The sequence below is a fragment of the Ammospiza nelsoni genome, chromosome 2, assembly GCF_027579445.1.
Source record: "Ammospiza nelsoni isolate bAmmNel1 chromosome 2, bAmmNel1.pri, whole genome shotgun sequence".
In the NCBI taxonomy this organism is placed as follows: domain Eukaryota; kingdom Metazoa; phylum Chordata; class Aves; order Passeriformes; family Passerellidae; genus Ammospiza; species Ammospiza nelsoni.
The window spans coordinates 113,479,729-113,498,240 of NC_080634.1; the positions used below are offsets into that span (position 1 = coordinate 113,479,729).

An 18,512-nucleotide genomic window follows, 5' to 3' on the forward strand; every position below is an offset into this window, starting at 1 on the left:
TTGATTTCCCGAATAAAGGAACTCTGATAAGCATTTAAATTTTGAAAGCTTATCTGGACTGATCCATTAAAAATGGGGCTTGATCTTTAGTGAGCAGAAAGTCTCTTCAGAAGGTATTCCAGAACCTGCAGGTTCACATCCTTGGGATGGCAGGATTATTCATTAGAAATATGCCTGCACTGAAGGAATATGTAATAAAAACAAAACCAATCGCTTACTAAAAATCTCAAACCAATTACATGATAGACAACAGAAGTAATTAAAAATCACACATTTGTCCTCTTCTTTGTATAGGAAATAAAACTATGATCTCAACAGGACCAATATTAATTTCTTAAGACCATATCCTGGTCCTTTTTTGTATAGATAACCCTTGGGAAGAAATGTATCCATGCACTTTCAAACTTTTATGTCTTTAAAATAGTGCCAGGTGCATCATTACTGTCATGGTCTCTAGCCCAGACAGGAATAGCTTGGATGCCTTCACGTAAAGCATCTGAGTTCATCAGGGATGTGGATATTTTTGATTGAGAGGAAGGAATATTAGAGGGACTTTCTTCTCAGTGATACTAAGAAGCCATTGGATAAGTGTTTTATTGTGTGAAGATTTGAATTCACAATTTCCAGGGAAATTTTGTGTATCCACAAGTGGCAGAAAAAAAACAAGTTAAGGATATCAAGGCTTTGGAAAACATTGCAGATTCCCAGTGAAGCTTCCCTTTGCTACTCTAATTCCCAAGAAACTTTTGTCCCATTGAGACTAATGGCAATTTCCTTCCTCTCAGCATTCAGTTTGGGATTACATATCCATGGAGAAAAACACTGTTTTGACTTTCCTCACAAGAGCAAACCACCACAGGACTCATTCACAGACAGAAAAACCAAACCAAACCACCATTAGAGAAGAACTCACAAACTGACTTCAGTAGCACTGAGTGTATTTATACAAATACACAACTGCAAACTTGCAAACAGAAACCAAACTGTACCTTGAGAAACTGTGAGATGGGAAATCCTCCCAACCATTCCCAGGGATTTCCTGTTTCACAGGTTCCCAAGTGAAAGGGGGAAGCAAGGACAAATGTACTCAAAGGCAGGGTTAGCTTTGGATTTTATGAATGTCAAGCTGTGGTAGAAACTATTTGTCTTCCTCACACCATCCTGGTGCTTGCAGCTCTGAGAGAGGTCTGATCCAACTCTTACTGACATGCAGAAGACACAGTGGAGCACTCCTAGAGAAATTCTAAACATAACCTGCCTCTTGGTAATAGCAAACTTAAAAAAATAAAAAAAAAGAGCAAAAAAAAAGCACATTTCAGTTTGGTGTTTTGCTTATCTTCCAGTTACATATGATGAACACATTTACATGCTTTGAGTACAACCCCATTGTGGTTATCAATCAAATTAATGGAATGCCACCTCATTTTGGGAAGATTTAAAAATATGAGTTGTCCTACAGCAACTAAGTTCACTAAGATGGAAGCATGATGTTTTTTATTCCATTTGGAATGCCCTGACTCACCCATTGCTGAAGGAACCCTGAACTGCTCAGACAAGGACGGAGAACTGCCTTTGTTTGTGTTTAGTGAGTGCAAGATGGAGTTTCCTGAGCTGAGGCTTTGGCTCTGCCACACCCGACGTCCCAAAGCTGCTCCTGCTGTTTGCCCCTTTCAAACTCTCACCTGGGCACTGTGACAAGATTTAGTATCTACCATTGTGCAAAATACCTGATTTTAAAAGTGGCTGATGTTGTAAGAAAAGAACAAAGAGTGACTACAGCCAAAAAGTGTTTAAATTAGTTATTGAGAATTTTGTCCTTTGGACATCCACAAAAAAAGCAACATACACAATTTTAACATAAGTAATTCCCAGATACTTTCTCAAAAAGATTTGTGTATGAAACACTAAATTAAATCCAGTAAGAGCACGTAGCATCCTCTGTTCTTGGAGAAAAACAAAAATACCAGATAACGAAGAATTTTGGATAATATTGGATTCTGTCCCAGGATTAACAAAAGTTAACAAGATATCCATTCACCTGGTTTGCTGAGCATCAGGATTGGCTCTTTTCAAATGTTTACACAAAACCCATCATAATTTTGCTCAGAGCTGGTTTGGAAATGTAATTTATTTTTTACTTCCAAGCCACAGAAGCAGTAGGCTATGAGGGTATCAGCCCAGCAACTAATATTAAGTCAATACACATAAAACCACCATAGAAACAAAAAGATGGGATTTTTTTCCCCTCTTCTTTACAGCATTTGCCAAATTCTATTACCTTACAACTGTCAATCTGAAGACAAGTTAATACAGACACAGTATTTTATTATCAGTTTCTCAAATCCCTGCATGGAAACACATGCAAGAAATTTCAGTTTCTCTGCACTGTTCTGGAAGAGCAGAGATGCTTGTTCAGAACCATCTCCTGTCAAACAATGATTTCTTTGGAAGGTGGCAAGTCATAAACTGCCACATCTGCTTCCTAGGGGGAAGACAGACATTCACCTGAAACTATTACCATAAATGAAAGCATTCCCACATTTGGAATGCACACAAAGACACAACCAAAAGTGCTGGAGGGGGGAGGTACAGGCACAATTGAAAAAAAAAATTTAAAAAAACTACCATCAGTAGCGTTGGTAAAGGAACCACCTCCTGGACAAGGGTAAGTTTTGACATTATTTATTTCTCCAAGACAGCAGAGACTGTCAGTTGATATAACATAGAGCAATATACTGCAAAAACAGGATACAGATCTTCTAACAGTTGTTTCTTCACTGGCAGAGCGTCAGCAAAGAGGTCCCTGTGCTCATGCTGGCAGAGAGCTGCTCTCTCTTCCACAGCAAATCTACACAACACCCCAAAATGCCCTGATTTCTGAATGCAACAAAGAGCTCAGGACACAGTTAAGGTGATGACACAAATTCATGGTTTTCCATGTTTGGATGAATTGCTGCCATGCTGCTGCACAGGGATGGATGTTACTGCTCACCTGGTGACTGTGTGACCTCCTCCTGACCATGAATTCCAGCATTAGGCCTTTCAAAGACAATCAGGTTTTACCCTCATGCCAACCAAGGACAGAGAGGGCAATAGACAAAAATGACCAAACAATTCAAGCAAGACAGAACAATAATAATTAAGGTCTATAACCAAAGCATTTAGACTTTATTTTTAAAACTTTTATTAAAAAAACCCTGTATTTTATTTCTTTATAATAACCACTTTCCTAGACTAGTTCACTCCCCTTACTACCCAAAGCTAAGAAAGTACTTCTGAGATTAAAAAGCAATTTTCTTCAACATAGTGATAAACAGCATTGTGATGACTTTTTTCCTCTTTTGAATAATAATTCTCCTATCCATGCAGTAGTTTTCCTCATTGGCAGCAAAAGCATTTCCCTTTTTTGTGGGGGAAAAACCCCAAAACAACCCAAAACCTTGGGGTTTAGATCAGCTTCCCCACTTTCTTGACCACCACATGCTGTCCAAACACAGATCACCACACAACACCCACCAGAACTTTAATGTGGGTAGTACAAGGAACATGTAAAGTGCAGGTAATTTAACTACAAACTCCTGGACAATAGAAAAGCCACTGCTGAAGTATAAAAAGGAAGCACCACAGATTTTTTGTTCCAAATATCAAGAAAATATTTAGTAATTTAAGCTCCTCTTCTTTTACCTTGGAGTAAAAGAAAACTACAATAAGGAAAAGAAATGCAGAAAAAGGTAAGTGTGAATGAAGCTGCTTTCTCCCTAACTGACCCATTGGCAGATTTTACTGGTTTATGCTGCTTTCCCCCACCTGCCAAACAGCCAGATATTTCAGGCAGGTTGACTAAAATTTATCAAGATGGCAACAATGTAAGTATTAGATTTATGTTTTGTAGGACACAAAATGGCCTCCTGAGGGTTCTGTTGGTCAGCCTGCTTTTTGCACTGCTGGCTTTCAATACATGCACGTTGCCCCATGAATCCAAGGCTGTCTCATCACACTCTGCCTGCTCTGCCACAAAAGGATTTGCCTCAGAGTCAGAGCCCCCTGAGCCATTGGGAGCACAATGCTGACCCCACAGCTCACAATCCTTTCTCAAACAGCAGCAGCATCAGCAGGGATCACACTGCTCCTGAGCTCCTTCAGGCTCTTGGCTGAGGAGAACCTCTGCCCTCACTTGCTCAGCTGGACAAGGCTGAGCTGCCCAGAACTTCCAAAAGCAGCAATGAAAACCAAACCAATTGGAACTGACTCAAACATCACAGCTTTTCCAGGGATGGATCTTGCTGCAGGTGACTGTAAAGTATGCCTGGACTACAGAAGACCATGAGATTTGAATTGTGTCCAGCAGGGACTGATCTTCTCTCCTTCAAATTTCCTATCTGACTTGAAGTGACATCAAATAAATAAACAAACAAACAAACAAATAAATAAGGGCATCTGGAAATTCAATTTCAGCAATTCAGGCAGGGTATAGAGGGTTAAGAATGGCATTGCCAGTACCAGAGAGGTAACTCAGGGGTTGTGAATTCAGGTGCACACAGGTTTCAGCTGGACAAGGACTCTGCTTCTACAGTCTCCTGATCTGCTCTGTTGTGCAATCCCTTTCTTCCACTGAGAAATGGTTTTGTCCCCTCTCCTTTCTGCTGATTTATACTCAGGATACTGCAAAGTGGAAACTTTATACCTGAGAGTCAAGATTGAGAAATAATCTGCATTGAAACCCCATATTTATGGCACATTCCCAACCAGTCAGGCTCTTGGCACTGATTTTGGCACCTGAGGAAACTCTGCTGAGAAAATCCATGACAGAGAGGCCATGGACAATACAGATGAACACAGATGTTTGATCATAGTGCTTCCACTATTAACAGACTATGGCCCATTCCCAGAACCAAAAATAACTTGGGTTTTAGCTGAATTTCAAACCTGCCTGTACCTTATATCAATACTCTCAACAAACTGGCTGCTGACTCTTCTATGAAGAAATGCAACATCATCAAACCCAGATGCTTTTTTGTGTTCTTCCTGCATTTGCATGAGAAAGCAGAGCTACATTACAGGAGTCTGCTTTTAAGAGCAGCAGGGACACAGTACTCTGAGCCTTCATTTGCATTATTTAAGACTTTGCCTTGACCAGGTCTCCATTCCTGCCACGTCTCTGCACCATCAGGACCAGAAAACACGTGAGGATCCACCTGAAAAACACCACTGACATGTTAGTTTAACACTTACAGAGGCAGAAAGGGGCTTGAGTGTTGTGAGCATGACTGGAGAGGGGCAATTAAAGGAGAACCAACAAGCAGCAGCACTCACTGCATAGGCTGTCTTTGGTCTTCACTGAACTCCCAAAGGCAGCTAATGGACTTTACTTTTGTTTTAGAGTACCTAGTCATCATCGAGCAGGAAATTCAAATGGGAAAAGCCAGCCCAGACATGGAGCTTCAGTCAAAAATCAGAGAACTGATGCAATGTTGTCACAGAAGGGCGCTCTGATCCATTTCCAGCAAAACGGGAATGAGCTGTGCCCTCACACACCCACAGCAGGGCTCAGCTCCTAGTACACACCACAGCAGAGCCAAGAGTGAATGATCTGCAAACAACTTACTTAAAAAGCCCTAAAGCCTCCTGGCTGTGTGGCACTACAAAGAAACGCGGTCCCTTGGGCTCCTGGTTGAGCTGGGAAGGATGGAGGAACCCAAGGACGGTGTGGAGACACAGGAACAAGCGTGGATGTCCCATCTCTGGAAGCGTTCAACGCCAGGTTGGAGCAACCCGGTCTAGGGGAAGGTGCCCCTGCCCATGGCAGGCGTTTGGGACGAGATGACCTCTCAAGTCCTTAAAAGCAGTCTATGGTGCCCAGGTAGCGCTTCATCCACAGGTGGGGCTGGAGCTGCGCTAAGCCGTACGAAGCAGGGAAAGCAAGCAGCAAACCCGCTTCCCTTCCCGCGCCTAAAGACGCTCACAGCTTTACTCACAGGGGAGGCGTGCCCACAGCCCGAATTCCGGCCGTCGCCATTCCCGTCCCTCGCGCTTTTCCCGCCGCTCCGGCCGCGGCCGAGCCGGGCCCTCCCCGCCCTCACGCCCCGAGGCCCTCAAGGCATCGCGAGACTTGCCGTGCGTCTCGCGCGGAGCGCGCGCGGCGGCCCGCGCCACGTGACGGCTGCGAGGGCGCGCGCGCGCCGGCGGGGCCCGCTCCACCTGTCACGGGCTCCCGGGGGAGGCGGGGGGGGGCGTGGGCGAAACCATCGGCGGGGGCGGTCCCCGCCCTTCCGTGCGACCGTTGCTCGCCGACCAGGCATCTCCCTCGCAGCCCCTTTCAGCCCCATTCCCGCTCCGGGAAACCTTTATTTTCCGCTTGTGCCAAGAGCGCCACGCCCGAGGCCGGGCGGAGGGTGCGAACGTGCCTACTGCCCTCCGCCGGTGGGACATGGCACCTTCCTCAGCGGCGTCCACTCCTCCAGCCCGGAGCCCCCGTTACGCAACTCCACCCGTGAGCGCAGCCCTCCCTCGTTCCTCCTCCTCTTCCCACCCCAGCGCCCGCCACTCCCGACATCTCCCCCCCCTCCCCCGCCGTTCTCTTTTAAAGGCGCACCCCAACTTGGTGGTGCTCGCTAATCGAAAAGCTCGTCTGACTGACGGCCGGTTTTACCTATCACAAACGGCGACTCTCTGAAACCCCGCCTCCCTTATCACTTACCGACCAATGGCGTGAGACCAGCGGGGGAGGCGGGCGGCGAGGGCCAACCAAACCGGGGCGCAGCAGCGGCGGAGCGCAATGACTGACGTAAGTCAACAAAGGTCACATGGGGCGCGGCGGCGGCTCCCATTGGCTGCGCGGACGCGGGCGGGCGGGGCCGGACGGGGGGGTCGCGGTGGCGGCGCGCGGGGTCCGCGGTGTGACACAATTACAACAACTTTAGGCAGCGGCTCCGGGGAAGTTTGTACGGGCGGCAAAACACACCCCGAGCCGCGGGGCGGGCGGGGAGGGTCCCCCCGGCTCCCCGACAGCTCGGCTCCCCGCGCCGCCGGCGGCGAGCGGCGATGTAAACACCGCTCCGCCGCCATCCGCAGCCGCCGCCTCCTCCTCCTCCCCCGAGTCTCCAGCGCTGGGGCTCCCTCCCCCCTCCTTCCTTCCCTCCCTCCTCCTCCTCCTCCGAGCAGCGGGGCTTCCCCCCGCCTCCCTCCCTCCCTCTCCCCTCCCCTCCCTCCCTCCATCCCTCCCTCCCCCTCCCTGCCGGCTGTTGTTGTTGTAATAAAAGTTGTGGTGTGTGTGTGTGTCGGGCACCCCGCCCCGCCCGGCGCTGGGGGGTGTTGGGGGCGCGCAGGGAGGGGGGGGTGCGATCCGCGAGTTAATTACGCTGCGTTTCCATGAAATCGTGCGGAGTGTCGCTCGCCGCCGCCGCCTCTGCTGCTCCTTTCGGTGATGAGGAAAAGAAAATGGCGGCGGGGAAAGCGAGCGGCCAGAGCGAGGAGGACTTCGCCAGCTTGACAGCCCAGGAGAGAGAAGCCCTATCCGGCCTCGACAGGTACCCGCTCCCCACTGCGCCCCGGCCGCCTCCGTGTCCCGGCTCGGCCCGCGCTCCCTCCGTGTCTCCCCGCTCCCCTGCCCGCGGCTCCCCGTGCGCCGCCGCTCCCGGGCCGCGCTCTGCCCTCGCCCGCCCGCCGCGCTGACTCTCGCTAACGCCGGTGCCTCTCTCTCCCCTCCCTCCCGCCCGCTCCCCTCCTCGCAGCCGGCTCTTCGGATTTCTGAGGCTTCATGAAGATGGCGCCAGAACGAAGGCCTTGCTGTTAAAGGTAAGCGCGAGGGTGGATGTGGAGCGGGGATGGGGGGGAGGGGGGGGGGAAAACGGGGGATGGGGAGCGAGGCGGCCCCGCCGCCCCTTCCCTCGGGACCCCCGGGCCCGCACGGTGAGTGTGTGCAGGGGGTGTGCGGGGGGCACCGCCACCTCCGCGGGGTCTCAGTGCGTTGCTGCCGCCTTTGCCCCTTTCCTTTTTTACCCCCCCCCCCCCCCCGCCATTCTCCCCGAGCGGGACGAGGGGAGCGTGGCCATGCGGGTGCCCGTCCTGCCCTGGGACGGGAAAGTGGCGGAACCCGGGGCCGGGAGCGGACGGGCCGGGGGAGGGGGCGCGGGGGCGGAGGGGGGGAGGCGGAGGACGAGGAGGAGGAGGCGGCGGCAGCGGGGGGAGAGCGAGAGAGGGAGGGCGCGCTCGGCGCTGCTGACGTTGCCGCTCCCCGGACCCTCCCTCGTGATTTTCGCCCCCAGCCGCCAGGAGCGGAGCCGGGGCCGGAGCCCGCAGGGAGCGCGGGGTCCGGGCTGGGGCGGGCGCGGCGCTGAGCGGCTCCCGGAGCCCGTCCGAGTGACTTGTTTACTCTGCGGGCCCCGCTGCCTCCATCCAGCGTGCCCGCTCCTCACCGAGCCCCGCGTCCCGCCCGCCGGCCCGGCTTGACAGGGAGCGGGGCGTCCCGCGGGCTGCTGCCGCCCAGCCCGGTGTCCGGAGAGAGGTGTTTGTCTCTGTGGAAAGTTGTTGGCCCTGTCATTTAGTTAAGTAATGGCTGCTCCTGTCGGCCCAAGATGGCCGGACAGGGAGGAGAAAGAGAAGGGGGGGGAGGTAAACACGAAACAAACACCGGGAGCGAACGTGGGGAGCGTGGAGCCCCCGGTGAGGGCTGAGGGAAACTCTCCTGCGCATCCCAAGTTCTTTCTGGGCGCTTTCCTGCTGCTTGGCAGCGCCGGTGCCCTCCTTATCAACCTGTAGCACGTTCTGCTGCCCATCCGTGAGCTGCTGACAAAGGCTGTGCGGGCCGAGTGTCTGCCAGCTGTGCTTAAAACACCACACGCCAGGGAAACGTTCGGGTTACGGAATAAGTGGAACTGTTTTTGAAATGGCACACGGCTGAAGCAAAGGGGACAGTGCTACTCTGGCTCCTGCTTCCTGCCTTGTTCCTGTCAGTAGTCTGGCGTTTGACACTGCACATCCCATTGTTGTGCCCGGACTGTATCGTGGAGAATTATTTTTTTGCTGCTGCTGGTTTTGGTTGATCTGGAGATTTGACTCTAAAGCGTGTTGAATTGGATAGCCTAGGCCTGTGCTTGTGTTTGGGTGTTTTATTTCTGGCAGGATTGGAAAAGCTCAATGTCAGGACGTGGGGGGAGGGGGGAGGGATGGAAGGAGAAGCGAGTACACTTTCCTTTCTGCTTATATTTAAAAAGAAAAAAAAATCTCGCGGTTTCCTTTCGATTTTCAGAGTTATTTATAAGAGCACTTCTTCCCATTAATCAAAAAGGTAGGGGAGTGACATGTCAAAGCAGTTAAATAATGTACATTAACTGTTGGTGGACCAGAACTCGTGTCTGGTGTGTGAATGCTGCTGGGGCTATCGGAAATATTAGACCAAATCCCGTATGGGATAGAGCTTAAGGATGCCAGACAGAAAATAAAAGCTTCACATCTCATTAGATCATCTGTCACATAAAATCCCTGGTTTAAGTTTTATTTTGGGTACTGTAAAATTAAGTAGTGCAAGGAACAATTCAGCCTATTAGTTTTGTGCTTTTCTTACGTGTAATGAATTTTTTTAAATGCCAGTCAATTGTAATTTTAATACATAGATTCTGAAGTTGCAGGGCGTTTTGCTGGTTTTGAAATAGGTTTTCAGAAATATCTATGTATGTTCTTTTACTGTATGAAGCTGTGAGTCCATGCAGTGAATACTAAAAGAATCCCCAAGCAAACAAAATATTTTTCTATTTCACCTCAGTTTTCAGATGGTGTTTTTATGTTTATTGCACAGTAACTCACGAAGCATGTTCTTTGTAAAACTTGTCTCTGAGAAAGGTAGATGATTTAAGGAAGTAGAAGGATTAAAACGTTGCTGTTGAGTGCAGAGATGTTCGAGAGGAATTTCTTGGTTTGAACCAGTTTCGGTTTTGTTTGTGCTCTTTACTTTGAAGGAACGTGCTTGTGTTTCTGTTACCGATAAGAAGTTGCTATTTTTAAGGTATTTTCTCCTTCATTCCTATTCTGTGTGAAGCTTTATGCAATTTATGCTCTATTGAGGGCTTTAGAGCAATTAATCTCGCAGACCACTTTAATTCAGTGTAGCAGTTATTTTTATAGTAGAAACTGTGGCCGAATATATGTGCAGTTAATTAATAGGTTTTACAGCGATAGCGACAAAATGTTTCCTTTTGTGCATGGAGCAACAACAGCTAACAAAGACCCTAGACTACATAATTATGAAATCCTGACTGACTGATTTAAGAATCTACAAGGCAGCATGTTACAGTGTGAGATTTATGTGCAAGTGTAGCAGGTAAGAAAAACCATTGAGTCATGTTTCCAGAGGAATTCTTCACAAAGGCAGGAATTTATCAGTGCTCCCCTCGATGTGAGAGGAGCTCACCTACTATTGAAGCTTTCCCAGAGGCTGCCAGGCTGGGGCAGCGAGTGCTGGCTGTGCTCCCTGGTTACCTGTGAGGTGGCAGGAGCAGGGTGCCTGTCTGGGGAGGCTCAGGGAGGTTTTGGGCTGTAACTGTTTGGGAAACAGCTCCCTTCCCTGCCTGGCTACTTGTGCAGCAGGAGGAGTCTGTTCTGGGCTTAAATTTGGTGCCTGGGTGCAAGAAGACACTCCTGGTTTTTGGTGGGGTTCACTAAGGTGTGCATTGGCTTGGAGGGGATTGCAGGAGGTGTTTGCAGTGGGACCTTTGGTTTAACAAAGCCACACCCTGACAGGATTTAATAATAAGGAAACTGGGATCTCTTTGAGGGATGGAGGGGGCTTCATGTCTAGAGCTTTAATTTAGCTGTGGGTTCTATTTGTGCTGCAGTCCCCCGTTTTTTGGTGGTTTTGCTTTGTAGGATGGATGGGGCTGTAGTATTGTGAACTGAGCCAAGCTGTGCTGCTGGGTGTAGCAAATCAAAAGGGCAGGCAGGACATGAGATCTGTACAATTTTATGAATTATTGAAGGTATGGATTAAGGGTCAGGAATATTGTAATGTTGCCCCACGTATTGGGTGTGTGATAAGCCAAAAGAAACTTTCCTGTAATGGTGTACACGCTGCGAGTGTGTCTGACAAAGGAATGGAATTTTCTGTTGCCAGAAATTTTGCATTTATTTTGCGGAAGAAGGAGCTTGAAAATCATAGTTTGCAGTTAGTGTGGTTTTGGGAAAGAGGGGAGGGAAATTAAGAGATCACCTTTCAAACTGGTTGAAATGCTGGAAATCCAACGTAGTCAGTCTTGTGCTGGAGAAAGTGCTCACTGTTATGCTTCCGTAGTTGACAAGAACATTAACGTGAAGGAGGAAAAAACCCCAAAACAAAAACCCTGCTGGTGTCTTGATGTCTCTTTCTCCCAGGAAGGCGTTCTAGCAGGAGGTGAAGCTTAAAGATTACTTGAGGGGGGAGGGTGAGGATATCCATTGTATTGGAAGTGAATTGCAAAGCATTTCCTTCTTTTTCTTCCTTTTTTTTTTTTGTTTTGTTTTTGATGATGTTTCCAGTGTTTAGCCAAAGTTGACTTGATTGCAGTGACAAACCATCGTTTCATAAGCTGTAATTGGCATCTATACAGATGTAGGTTGATGTAGCTGGTCTGATGTATTGGGTATAAGATGCTTGTTAATTCCTATTCATTGAGTTTAATCAGTTTGTCATATCCTGTGGACAAAAACTGAAGCATGTTTCCATTTAAAATATTGATGCTGAAGTCGATTTGGAGAGATGAAGTACTTCCACACAACATGCCATGTTTTAGTCTGTGTTACCTCTCATGGTTTAGCAGCCCTTTTGTTTTCCAGCTGATTTTAAAAATGGTTTTTCCTTTGTGTGAAGGCCACATGTGTTGACAAAATTAACAGCGTGCTTATCTGTGCTTTTATGAAGCTTACAAAATAAATGCACAGTGACAATATTCTTTCATTTCTCTTACAGTTTTAGTGTTGCTTGTTTAAAAATAGTTTCAGAAATTGTGAATTAGTATAGGTTGACTTTATCCTTTCAGTGTTGACATTAATGTTAATTTCCTACTAATCCATAATAAAATATACACAGTTTTATTTATAACAAACTGCTTGAAAAATAATTATGTAAGAAAACATTTTAGCAGGTTAATCTTAGTGTAGTAAAGTGGATTTTTTATTTTTTCAATAACTGGGAAGATTTTGGCTTGATTTATTTTCATCAAAACAAAGAAATATTGCTTGAAAAAGAATTAAGAATGTTTGTCTTATATAATGGCAGTACTGGGAATTGAGAAACTGGAAATTGGTACCAGGAGACATTGGTAAGGCACTCCAGGAAGTGGGCAGCCCCTCCAATTTCTGTAAATTTGTATCTGAGTTGTTCCTTTATGTTTGGGTTTGTTTTTGTGTTAATATGTTGTGCATTTCCTATTACTGGTTTATTATCTAGTATATTATCTGTCCTGTGGAGCAAGTTGAAGTTGGATAAAATTTTGTAAATTGTGTTACGGGTGGAACTGATTTTCTAGCGTTTTTGAGGGAGTCACGTTTTTGAGTCTGTTTATTGGGTAATTTTAACTGAGCCATAGATTTCTTTAAGATCAGTGTTTATTTTTTTTCTTTTGTATGCAGTTTGTATTAATAGGGTGCAGCATTGTGGGATCCAGTTAAGGTGTAGTGGGTGACACATTCCATAGTTCCTGGCTGTACCATGTTTGTACTTGGAATTCACAGCCATAGTGTGTGTATGGTTGTGTATCCTGATACTTGGTTATAGGTTTGCAGTATTTGTGCTTCGTCCAGTATTAAAACCATTTTTTTTCTAAATGGACATTACACAGTACTGTAAGTATGGGATACTTAGCATGTGTTGATACTTTCACAACTAGAGTTTGAGACTTTTTTATTAATAGTGGGATTTTATTGCTCTAAACATATATTCCTGAATGTTTTGGCTGTTCCTCAAGTGTAAAGTACAGTGTTGATACTACTTTCTGAAGGCAAGAAAATTGATTAAGTCAGAAACATTACACTTGTCATTTTAATGTGTTAATGAAGAGAGAAGGATGGATCTCTGTCCACAAACAAAATGCTTTTGTAGAGGTGTAATTAGAATTGCAGGACTTGGTGTGTTGGCATTTGCATTTCAGCATGTTTTATCTTCACTGTCAGCAGACCATAAATAGGAAATATAATGTAAGATTTTTTTGTTGTTGTTGAATGCTTGTTACATATTGTAGCTTTTAAGTCCTGGTCTACTAAGCTTAAGTGGTACATGTACATCATGTTATAAGGTAATTTGTGCCCTACTGACTTTAGTAATCAAATAGCCAAAGTGGGCAGTGGTTGAGGGTGTGGAGAGAGGGAGACACTGCTGTGTTTTAGCAGCTGAAGAATAGAGGTTCTGATAAATTATTTAACTTCAGAAAGTGTGAGGAAAAACAGTGGCTAGGGTGGGACACAACTGTTTTCATCCCATCCCAGAAATGGAACCATTACCATTGATCCTTTGGTGCATCATGCTTCCCTGGCCTCTAGCTTTCACATTTTCTCTAGGTGACTCCAGGTACAGTATGTGAAGAAGGAACAGACAATCCAAAGCTTTGTGTGTGCCTGGTATCACTCAGGTGTGCTTCCAGCATGGCTCTGTGCCTCTTGCCAGCCTGCAGGGCTGTTTGTTCACTGGAGTGGGTTGAGTGGACTTGGTAATTATAGAGGTAAAACTATCTGCAAATGTTGATACCATCTGAAGTAAGTGTTGAAAGCATCTTCTAAAAGCTATGCCATATGTTTGTTATGCCATTTTAGAAAAGAGTAGATGTTTCATGCTTGGATAGCTTGGTGCATGTAGAAACATTTGTTTTCATTGCATTAGTGAGATGATACAAAATTAAAGAGAGTCATGGAAAATGTTTAGGGCTATAAAGTGACTTTTTCCTGATTAACACTTGTCACAAGACTTCCCAGTGCCAGAATTATATTCCATGGCCCATTGTTGTTCTTTGACAATTAGGCAAACTTATGTTCTGTGGAGAAATTAAGTTCTGGTTTCCAGCCTTATAGGTTCTTCAGTTAAACTAAGGTTATTCTCAGATTAATGAACAAAAATAGTTGTTCTTGGTCCTCACCTGGTAGAATTTTTGTATAATGGGAGGGATTTTGCTGTATTTTCAGCAGTCTGAAAGGGAAGGAAATGTGTGTGTTTGTAGTTGGAGAATGCTTGCATAGTTTTGTAAAGATCAGTTAACTGCTTAGAGGGCTTGGATGAGCTTCTGCAGAAATGAGTTAAGGAGAGGGGCTGTGAGTGTGAGGTGAGTGCAGAACTGAGCTGGGTGCAGGTTTAGGGTTGGATCAGGTAATTCCAGGAGCTGAAGCACTGTCCTGCTCCTTCTGAGTGCAGAGAGGTGTATGGATACAACTTCAGTCCTTCAGTGCCATACCTACCTTGTATTTTACATTAAAAACTCATGCAAGTGACTTAGTTTTAACCCCTTTTCTTGGTGAAGTCCTGCAGCTGTGCTGTTTGAAGCATGATGTTTGAATAATGTGTTTTCACAATTAAACATTGAAGTGATGCTTATTAAACTTGATGTGTCATTATAGAGAGCAGTTGACTCTTTGTAGGAAATGTTAGCAGTGTTAATCTTGCAGAATACTTAATTTGTAGTTAAAACCAGACAAAATTGAAATCAGTGGGTCTTGTATGGAGCCCTGCAAAGGCTGCCAGGATTTGTATAGCTGCACTTGAGAGGATGAGCTCAGTACCTTACAGAACATTTTTGGTATGAAGAAAGAAAGAGATTGTGTTTGATATAGTTCAGTCTGAGCTTGTTGGATGAGGGAAGTTCAGTAAAGCAAGAAAAAACACTTAAATATTTATTACAGGTTTCTGCTTTATGGATAGGCAGACTAAAGAAATAACTATAGTAATTCCTCTGTGGAAAAGCTCTTTCCAAGAGTGGCCTGTTTAAATAGGGGTCTGCTCAAAGCTTGTTTTCAAGATGAGTTTTACTGGTACTGTCACAAGTAGGTTGGGCCATTTAATATTTTTCTTATGGCCATTATCAAGTTTTTTGAATGGTGCATGTCTAAAATGGGCCTCTGTCTAAGTTTGGCAGGGTTCAGGGATTACTCTTGATACTGAATATTATTATTTGTATTTAAAGAGTCACAGGAAGGTATTACTTACATACCTAAAATACCATGTTAATGAACTAAACCCCATTAAGCATATTTGGGAGTTGAATATTGTTTATCAGGCACTTTGACTGCAGAGTGTGAGAGGATGCAGGGATCACCATCAGAGCTGTATTGACAAATTACCTTCCTTTATGGTTCTTGGATTTGCTGTGTAGCATTCATGGCAGGAGCTTATTTAATTAAGATGTAGAATTAAGATCTCATTTACAGTTTTGTAAAGGAGTAACTAAAATTGTGTGATGAATTACAAACAGCACTGTATGTCTGCATATGAATTTCTTTTGTGGTAAGTTGGTAAATTAATTGTTGTTTGTTAAAATGGCTTTAAGTCATTTCCTTTTTTCACAGTGGCATTTGAGAATTATGATTCACTTCTTACTATTGATTGGTTATTAAAGCAGACTGGATTATGAGACTGAATATGCTTTTCCTTAAATTTCTGCTTCCATTTTGAGAATTTGAAATTCTGAGCAATTTCAGAGTATCATTTGCAGCATTAGACAGAAGGTCCAGTGCAACAGCTTTTCAAATAGAGCCAAGAAATGTATTTTTTTTGGTCAGCATTCTGTTACTTCCACTCTAGTTGCCATTTTAACTTTTTATTTAAGCAGTGTGTTCATTATCTTCTGATTTGAAAACCTGCACAGGAAAAAAGAGTGGAATAATGAATTGAGTCAAGGTTTTATTTTAGGTATTTTTCTTCTACCTAACAGAATTTTAAATTTCAGTGAAACATCTTTGGGCCTGTGTGATGAACCAGGCTGGAGAACTGCTTCAGCTGAAAAATAACCTAGTAAGAATAGAAAACTCAATAGTTTTAAATAACCACAAATAAATAACCAATATTTAAATAAATATTGAAGATTAGTACTAGGGTTTTAGAAATTCAAATAGCCAGCTTCTGGATGCTCAGAACTGAGTTGGGAGGGATTCCAAGGGAAGAGTCCCTGTTGGATAAAGGAGCTGGTGAGTGCTGGGAGTTCTTGCAGAAGGCTCTTCTGGAAGCATGACACCAGTCCATCACCTTTAAAAGGAAGGGAAGTAGGTGGGTAAGAGATGCCCTTGTCTTAGCTGCCAGCTCCTGAGTCTGCTCAGAACCAGGAGAGGAGTGTACCGGGGATAGAAAAATGAACAAATGCCCACTGAGAGCCACAGGGGCATTGCCAGGGCGTGCAGAGGTGCACTTAGAAAAGGAAAAGCTCAGCTGGACTTGAGATTGGCTGGAGATGTGAAAAACTACAGGAAAGGATCATAAACAACAAGCACAAACAGAGGAATGCTGGCCCACTATTAAATAGGAGAGGTGAATTAGCTGCCAACCACTGCTAAAAACCAGAAACTCTCTGCGCTTCTTTCACCTCTGTCTTTACCAGCACTCTTGGGCCCCAGGCCTTGGGAACAAAAATCCAGTTCCATGCACAGACCTACTGTCTTTGAAGGAATTATTGGGATCTAAACTATTACAGGAGCTTGACCCCTACAAATTACCCATCTGAAGGTGTTAAGAGAGCTGGCTGGATACTGCTGGGAGGCTGCTCTCTGTAATCTTTGAGAAGTCATGGAGATTGGGGAATGTTCCAGAAAACTGAGAGAAGGCTCATGTTGTCCCGTCAAGAAGGGTTTAAACAAGAAGGCAGGAAATTATCAGCCCATCAATACCTCAGTCCCAGGGAAAGTCGTGGTGTGAATCCTGATGAAGCATAGGGTTGGGAAAAGCTGGCATGGATTCAGCAAGGGCAAATCATTGTTGGCAAACCTGATTTCCTCCTAGCACAGAGAACCTGCTTGGTGTACATGGAACTAGTGGTGGACATTGTCTTGCTGCATTTCAAGTCTTCCCATGCTGTTTCCACAGCCTCTTCCTAGAGAAACCAATGTGTTATTATCCAGACAAGGGATGTGGGAGCTTGGCTGATGGCAGCACCCAGAGCAGGGTGGGAAATGTTCCTTCTCAAACTTTCTACAGGTGGAATCCCCAGGATTGATACTGGGTCACTGTTTAACACCATCACGAGTGATCTGGATGGTGGGATCAAGTGTTCCCTCATGAATTTTGCTGATGGTACCAAACTGAGTGAGGAGGTGAACCTGCAGAAAGGAGAGCTGTCCTGGATGGGCTGATGAGAACCTTGTGAAGTTCAAGGACAAATGCACCTGGGAGAACATGATCCAGGAGTGCAGTACAGTCTGAAGCAACTCTGTGGGAATGGACCTGGGAGTCCTGGTGGATTTAGCTCAGTAAAAATGAGCTGTGTGCTGCTGTGGCAAAGGGAGACTGAGGTGCTGGATTGCACCACAAGGGCATCACAACAAGGACAAAGGAGTTATCATTGCACTCTGCTCAGAGCTGGTCAAGCCACACCTGGAATATTTGTGTGCAGTTTTGGTGCCCACTAAACAAACCAGATGTGGCCAGGCTGGAGAAGGTCCAGGGAATGGCTGCAAAGATGATCAAAGGACTGAGAAGCTGTATGAGAGATCCTGGTTTGTTCAGCCTTGAGAAAAGAAGGCTTTGGGGCAGATGTTACCAGCATGTTCCAGTACTTAAAGGGTGCCTACAGAGAAGATGGAGACTCCATTTTTACAAGGAGTTACATTGATAAGACAAGATTTAATGGGTACAAGTTACTCCTGGGGACTAACTTCCCATTGAACACAAGAAAAACTCACAAAGAGAACAGTCAGCCATTGGAACAATCTCTTCAGGGCAATGGTGGGTTCTCCAGTGTTGGACACTTTCATAATGCAGCTGGACAGTGTGCTGGGCCATCTTGTCCAGCCTGTGCTTTTGCCAGGAAATGTTGGCTCAGATGTTTTTTGTGTTAATTTGGTGCTGCTGCTTGAGAATGGTGAGAACACACACACCCCACCCAAGGCTTTGACTGCTGGCTCTGGAGTCCTTTGCAGCAGGAGTGTGCAGAGATCTGGTGGATGGGTGCCCTTTCCAGCTCTTTGCTCCTGCAGACTCTTGGACACACTTCCTCCTTTGAGCTTGACCTTGCGTTCCCTGCAGCAAAAACTCAGGCATTGGATTTGTAAAATTAAATCATTTAATAGAGTGGGGCAGCAGGTTTTGAGCCTGCAGAGGGGGACCCAGAACAAATAAATTCTTGGGCTTTTATGCCATTTTTCTACCCTTACATTGAGGTAGTCTCTGATTCTGTGAATGCAGTTCATTTTTCAGGCATAAAAAGCTGTGGAGGTACTTTGGGAGGCTAGGGTGGATCCTGGTTAGTGTGACACTGTTTCTGTAAGAAATATTTATAAAACTATTGCTCCTTATTTTCTTCTGGAGAATGGAATTAGCTGTATTTGGAAGCACAGGTTGCCAGGACTAGATTATACAG

The 18,512-nt window shown here is 45.6% G+C and overlaps 1 protein-coding gene across 8 annotated transcripts in view; it reads left to right on the top strand.

The window, feature by feature from the left end:
- The first annotated feature begins 6,904 nt into the window (after positions 1-6,904).
- KDM6A (lysine demethylase 6A) overlaps positions 6,905-18,512 on the top strand; it is a 153,187-nt gene continuing 141,579 nt past the window's right edge. For all 8 annotated transcript variants that reach the window (XR_009417893.1, XR_009417894.1, XM_059466788.1 and 5 more), the window contains exons 1-2: positions 6,905-7,526; positions 7,731-7,794. Coding sequence is in view for 6 of the 8 variants with exons in the window: in XM_059466788.1 (XP_059322771.1) it covers positions 7,369-7,526; positions 7,731-7,794 (222 nt within the window). In the remaining 2 variants the exon portion in view is untranslated. The remainder of the gene's footprint in view (positions 7,527-7,730; positions 7,795-18,512) is intronic.